Source organism: Pleurodeles waltl, chromosome 9, assembly GCF_031143425.1.
Source record: "Pleurodeles waltl isolate 20211129_DDA chromosome 9, aPleWal1.hap1.20221129, whole genome shotgun sequence".
NCBI lineage: Eukaryota > Metazoa > Chordata > Amphibia > Caudata > Salamandridae > Pleurodeles > Pleurodeles waltl.
In genome coordinates, this window is record NC_090448.1 from 1,011,758,368 (window position 1) to 1,011,765,654 (window position 7,287).

The following is a 7,287-nucleotide window of genomic DNA, read 5'->3' on the forward strand; positions in this document are numbered from 1 at the left end:
AGATAAGGATTAATGGTCAAGTACGCTTAAAACAGCGAATGTATTCTAGGTAGGGCTGCAAGCAAGTCAGCGTGGTGAGCTGGATGACAGCGAGTGTCAATGTCCAAGAATCCCTCTGGAATGATCAGGCAGGGCAAGGACCTCAGTGATCATGAAGAAGGTTCCGGGAGCAGCGTGGTCAAAGAAAATGAAAGAAATACCCTGAGTGGAAAGAGAGGCCCAGAGGGCTAAATACTATTGGGAGACAGAGAAGGGGTGGAGGGGTCAAGGAATAAACTTCAACAGTAAAAACAAAAACAAAAAAAAAAAAAAGCAAGCATTTGCAATGCATGGGTCTTGCATTTCCTCGAGTTAGAGCTATTAGCGTTGTAAATTCCTAACTGGACTTTTCTTGCCACATAAACTAAAAAATGAAAAGTAAAACAGTTGACATAAGCAGGCCAATTCAAAGCATCACAGCCGCAATGAGCTTAAGCGCAAAGGAAAGACACAAAAGGAAAAAGAAGTTTGCTTGCAGTCAAAAGAATAGGCAAACATTCAATTACCCATGTAACAGGGCTGATGGCCAAAGTGGTAAAGAAACTGCCCCAAGGAGGGACAAACGTAAAGCATTTACCAATGTTAACAAAAGATTTTTGAAAGGCAAGCCCATGAACCAGTGATAGTGATGGGCGTGGTTAAAAGCCCATAGATAAATTACAACACGTCAGAGCGCTTAAGCGCTCAAAATAAAAAACAGCGAAAGAATGAACAAATGCCTGATGAAAAAAAAAAAATGAATGAAACAAGGAAAGAAATAACCAAGTTTTTGCACGTTTAAAAAAAGAGGAGGTAGCAAGAGAAAGAGGGACTTTTTTTTTTTTTAAAGGGAGAGGATTAGAAATAAACAATTGAAAGAAAGAGTGAAACTGTTAACCTGTGGATTTTAAGAGCTGAAAAGAGAAAATTGGGCGAGAAAGAAAACATTGAGAGTAAACAGAGTAAAGGGAAGAACGGACTGAGATAGGTGAAACAGACCTGCCCAAATAAAGATGGCAGCTAACAATAGATTTAATTAGCTCATCCACACACTCAAACATAAGTCAGAATGTGGAACAGCAGGGGGCACTCCAGAACAGCAGGAGGTGCATTAGTTGAGTTGTATGTGAACCCCAATACAGCAATATTATGGCGCTGTAGATCAAGATTGGGGGTATAGACAGAGCTGTGTCCCGGCCCAGGGCTGGAATAAGAGAAAGGCAGAGGGTGAGGAATGAGAAACGGAGCGCGGTGAAATTCCTGTTATTGGAATAATGGGGCGCTGCAGGTTAGAGTTGAGGTGCACTGACAGTAGTATGTGGGCTGCAGTACTAGTAACGGGCACACATGGTCAGAAGTGAGGTATGTTAATGGAGCTATATGTGGAACCTAGTATTGGTGTGCCAGTGTTGGCGAGTGTTAGCTTGGAGGTGCTCTGCTGAAGCTGCGAGTGGAGCCCAGTATGGGAGTGGCATTGCCTCTGAACCAGAGAAGCGAGTAGTTCTGAAGGGTGTGTGTGTGTGTGTGTGTGAGCCTTAATACTGAGAAGAAATGTGCACTGAATGTTTGAATTTATGGATTCTGGCGGAGCTGTGGTGGTTCCCATCAACAGTGGCGTTGGATGTTAGACTTTGGGTGCTCTGGCTGAGCTGTATTTTGCTCTTCTGGGTTCATTATTGGCTTGGCAGTGAATATTAGAATTGAGCTGCTGTAATGGAACTGTATGTGAGCGGGGTCCCACTATAGGAAAGGAAGTGACCTCGCCGGGGTAGAACTGAGGTGCACTGATGGAGCTGCACCAGAGCTCCTACTCCTGCAACAGAGCGTGAACTGACTGTAAGAACTGGCATCGTCTGGCAGACAGCGTGTGTGGGGTTCTGGCACAGTGTAATGATATTTGTGTTTTGACCACGGACTCCACGTTGCACTTAGCCTAGCAGCACACTGTCACATTAGTGACCATCAACTTCATTTTGCCTATTGACTTTATTTTAGAATTAGCCACTGCCACGTTAAAAGCTGCAAGTAATTTTCCATGCACACGTTATACAGTGTGCTCATGTTTTTATTCTGCGTGTTCTTTTCTCACCAAGGGCTTAGGCTAAGAATGTACTAGGACGGCAGGGAACGGTTTTGTTTTGATAGAGAGCACCTTGGGATTCTGGCCAATTCCTGACGTGTTTTTTTCAAAGCTGACCTAAAGTAACCAGCATGTTTCGAATAATTAACTTATGCAGTGGGAGGGAGTTTTTAGAATTCTCCTTTCTTGTTTGTTAAAAGTATATAAGAGACCAAGGTCGACGGTGGGGAGATTCAGAGACCTCAATCAGTATTGAGACATTGAATGCCTGATATATTTCCCATGAGGGTAGATCTCTTTTTCTCACTGCAGTCGAACCGGGGTCAACGATTTGCTGCCATGAGAAGGATGAAGCACCAGATAGGTCCCATGGTGATTAATTTTTACTAATTATTTGCTTTGCATTGTGTATGAATATATATCAATACAAGTATTTGTATCTTTGCATGTATATATTTGTTGTGTATATGGCAGTGGAGAATCATTTGTACATGTTTTCATTGCATTGCTGTGACCATTTTTAAATGTGCACTTTCAGCATGCTAATCTCCTTCACGAACCTTGCAAAGTGATTTAATAAAAGTCTACTTTAGACTAAGAAGCGCATTCCAGAGATTTTTGTCAGTGCATGAGTGTTTCAGCTCAGTTATTACTGAAGCAAAACAAACGGCTGAGGGCTTGGAGTGTGAACTGAGGTGCACTGATGGAGCTGCGCTCGAGGTCTCACTACTAGAACAGCAGAGTGTACTGACTGTAAGAACTGAGGTGCTCTGGCAGACAGTGTGTGTGGGGTTGTGGCACAGCAGAGGGGCTTGGAGTGTGTGAACTGAGGTGCACTGATAGAGATGCGCCCAAGGTCCCAGTACTGGAACATCAGTGTATACTGACTGTAAGAACTGAGGTGCTCTGGCAGACAGTGTGTGTGGGGTCGCACAGGCTCGACTGAGGGGATTGGAGTGTGTATACTGAGATGCACTGATGGAGCTGCGCCTGAGGTCCCAGTACTGGTGCAGCAGAGTACTGACTGCAAGAACTGAGGTGCACTGGCAGGCAGCGAATGTGGGGTTCCTGGCATTGGCACAGCTGAGGGCTTGGAGTGTGTGAACTGTGGTGCACTGATGGAGCTGCGCCCAAGATCTCAGTACTGGAGCAGCAGAGTGAACTGACTGCAAGAACTGAGGTGCTCTGGCAGACAGCATGTGAGGGGTTCCTGTCACTAGCATAGCTGAGGGCTCGGAGTGTGTGAACTACAGTGCACTGATGGAGCTGCGCCTGAGTTCCCGGTACTGGAGCAGCAGTGTGTACTGACTGCAAGAACTGAGGTGCTCTGGCAAACAGCCCGTGTAGCGTTCTAGGCACGACTGAGGGCTTGGAAGGTGTGAACTGTGGTGCACCTATGGAGCTGCACCCAAGGTCCCAGTACTGGAGCAGCAGAGTGTACTGACAAAGAACAGAGGTGCTCTGGCAGAGAGTGCATGTGGGGTTCCTGATACTGGCCCTTTCAGCACACAGACAGGAACACTTGGTAAAGAAAATCCAAGCCAAGGAAGGGCAGGAGCAAGGCAGCTGAGAGAGGGTGCAGAGGGCCCACAAAGACCAAATGTGACCAAAATAACAGCCTGATTTATAGCCTTGTTTACAGCTAAGCCCAAAGGAAGAATGCTCTGCAAATGAAAAGGGATGCTTCCCTGGACAGGAGCAGGAATGAAAGTAAAAAAAAAAAAAAAAAAAAAAGTTAGCTGCAAACCCGATAAACAGAACAAAGTGTAACTATACAGTAGTTGGTCCCTGCTCCCACACAGAGGAAGAAGGGGCAAAGAGGCATGACTGACTAGCAAGTAAGGATTTTTAAAATGACACTGAAACTAACAAATGAAATAGTTGGAAGCCCACAGAAGTAGTATACAAGAGGTCACATGCTTACGCTCGACCTAACTAAAAGTGTACAAGAGGTCATACGCTTACGCTGGACCTAAAAAGATGTGCAACAGTAAGAACTAACAAACAAAAGAGGGTTGGGGGGTAAAACTACTTTCTTTTATAGATGTTCCTGATTTATTTGAGACTTCTTTATTGAATCTTTTGAGCTACTTAGCGCTCCCTGTGTGATTAATTCAGCAGAAAGCATTATTCTTTGGATGCTGTCAAATTGCACGAGTATACAATTATGTCTGCACGCCGACAAGGGTACTCCAGCAGTTTACTTTCATTACTGTTGTTTCATTTGTGCTATATGGATGTTTGCGATTTGAAACCCCTCCCACTACCCTTATGCTTTTCCGTGTTCTTCACCTTCCAGCGAGCGCCAACCTATGCTCGTTATGCTATCCACCTATCATTCGCTGCTCTTCCCGACAACCACTGGCAACGTTAGGACAGCTTAGGGCGGCGGTTGCCAGGGACCCAGCTAACTCTTTAAACGAAGGAGTACCATTTGTCCTCTACACATAATGCCGGCTTCCCCTTTAAACCCTTATTCACAAAGTACCACCGCTGCCCCCTGCATCCCGTGCTCAGCACCCCATCCTGGTGCCTCCTCCCTTGTGCCCACCACCTCAAACTCTTGCTTCACGGAGTACCCCTTCCCCGTCCTCACCACTTCCCCCTGCTCGGCTGACTTGTAGACACAGGTCACGATCTCGTTATGCAGCAACAGGAAGAGCGCCTCATCCGCCATCTCCTGCTTGTTCATCCTCCCGGGTGCCGGGGCCCTGTGGCCCGCTGGGGAGCAGGGACTCCTTGCACACCGCGGCTCCCAGTCACGGCCGCCGAACACCAGGTCACCAGCTGACAGCCCAGCACTGGGCACACTCCGGCCCCGCCCACCAACGCGAGGGCCGTCACTTCCGTTTTCGACAGTCCATTTCCGCCTCCTCAGCTCCTTTGACGTGTATAGTAAAGTTATGCGAGCGGTTAGCTGCGCTGGGTAACAGAGTTACAAGGAAAGAGCGTGATAAAAGCCCATAGAAAAGGAATGGAACTGGCGGGTTATAGCCTGTAGATTTAGTGTTTTTTGTATTTACCAAAGTCTTGTAGGTAAGTAGCAGTAATTCGGTGCATAACTGCATACCTCTGAACCTTTTGAATCTCCAGGGTGTGCAAGATGGAGTGGTTTTTTTACGTGAGCCTTTTGAGGTCAGTGGAGATTAAATATTTATTGAGTGATGGCGAAGGTTTTCAGAATGGGTGATTCCGTTGAAGTGGGTGCCCTGGTCTTGTTTAGACCGTGGCGTTGACTTTATGGAGGTAGCATCCTCCATATGAGGGTAGTATCAGGTACATAGACAGGGTCGGCTTTAGGGCGGTGCGACCCTTAAGGTGCGTGCATTTTTCGAGTAGCAAAACATTATTAAAGTGAGCTATATTAACAGCCAATACCTGGCTGGTTTTGTAGCAGCTCCACCAATATTTTAATATCCCGGCCCGTACAAAAAAACAAATCGCGTCAAGTAGGTAGATAGTTTTATGTTGCAATGCTTGTGCTTCGTGACATTGGTCCTTCGCCTATTGTTGTCACTAAGGGCCAGATGTAGCAAAGGTTTTTACCCATTCTGTGTCTATGGGAAAATGTGTTCGTACATATGGCCCTAAGTTCGAGCGTGGCAACCGGGGAGGATTCGGAGGGAGACGGTTGGTGCCATCGCCGGCATTAAGACGGCTTGTTTTGTCTGTTTTTACAGTAATAAACGTATTCACCACAGACCAGATTGTTGTATCTCTACATTTTTGTTCTTATTTGTACAAACTCCAATCAGCAAATATAAATAGAAAGCTATTTTAAATGTGTTATTGAGCCGCTTTAAAGAACCTTGACTAATAATTGAAGCGAACAAAGTCAAAACGTCATGTTAAAATAGAATACATATTATTTTGTTTAAAGGCCTATTTAGTATCATGTCCGGGTAGTCAACAACAATAAATGGCTGTTTTTTTTCTTCTTTTTGGTAGGTGGCAACCCTTTCTATTGGCTAAATATATCTCCTGGCACAATACGTCAGATAGTTAAGGCACCTTCAGCAGAGTACAGCATGTCTCCAGTCAGTCTCAGCATTCACTGAAACAGAATCATAACCTTTCCTGTTTTTTCAGCAACAGAACTTTGGCTGGAGTTGCATTCTCACTTTTCTTATAACTATGGGTTTAAAAGTCCTAGCATCAAAAATTTGGTCGGCTAAAAAGCTAGGCCAGCTGATGGTGTCACACATGACAGCTCACTTGCAGAAATTCAAAGCTGCTTTGTGTGCAATGTTACATGGAGTGGATCTTTGCATTAAGTGGAAAGTTATACAGAATGCACTGTGATGGTATGTCATGCATAGAATGGTGGGGCTGGGTGGTGCCAGTTCTCTGCGTGGAATGTTGAACCTTGGGGGGGTGGTGGGAAAACAGCAGTTCTTGCTGGGACGAGGAAAGGAGAGGAATGAAGGAAAAGATCACCAAGACGATGTCGTCCTCCTTTCAGTGTAGACAGGGATGGGATGAAGCGATCCAGGGGGAGAAGCGAGCATCGGAACATGCTTGTGGTTGTACTGTGTCACAAAATTCAGGTGTGTGCAGCAAGCTAGGAGAGGCACATTGCTTGGGGGACGGATTAATCGGAAGGCGTTAAGCCAATTTCAAGCGGCCGTGAGCTGCTGTGGAGTATGGTGATCACAACGATTGCGGTATAACAGCAGCTGTTCACGGAGTTGAGTGAACTGTGGAGGTGTGGTTCCAACACTGCGCATGTCTGGTGGACAAATTGAATGTGGGGAAGAATAGAGGGACATATAGGAAGGACTACGGACCTGCTGGAGGCAATGTACCGCAAATGTCTGGTGGCTATACTGGCAGGTTAGGGAGAATTTTAAACAACATGCCCAACCAACTGGAAAAAAGACAAACGGGTGAAAAATTGAAAAGTAAATAATTTGAGAACAATCAAGCGTATATTTAAATAATTACATAGGATGCATTAACAACAAGAAAACCTTGATTAGAATAGGAAAAAAAGGAACGCTTAAAGGTCTAGATAGTCTGTAATTCCAATCAAAAGGAGCATTATAACTGAGAAGCACAGAAATTTGAAAGGTGAAAATGCAAAACTCAAGATGGAAAGGATACCTGCACCTGCACCATTTTTACAGGTGTCAGGAACACACCAGGTTGACTTGAAAATGTTGAAAGAGACATTTGAGGCATACTTAGAG

At 45.3% G+C, this 7,287-nt stretch overlaps 1 protein-coding gene across 1 annotated transcript in view; it reads right to left on the reverse strand.

Annotated features, from left to right (window-relative positions):
• Nucleotides 1-4,962, reverse strand: part of TRAPPC6B (trafficking protein particle complex subunit 6B) — a 60,341-nt gene extending 55,379 nt beyond the window's left edge. The window contains exon 1 of the mRNA XM_069208612.1: nucleotides 4,695-4,962. Coding sequence (XP_069064713.1) covers nucleotides 4,695-4,790 — 96 coding nt within the window. The 5' untranslated portion in view covers nucleotides 4,791-4,962. The remainder of the gene's footprint in view (nucleotides 1-4,694) is intronic.
• Between the last annotated feature and the right edge of the window lie 2,325 nt (nucleotides 4,963-7,287).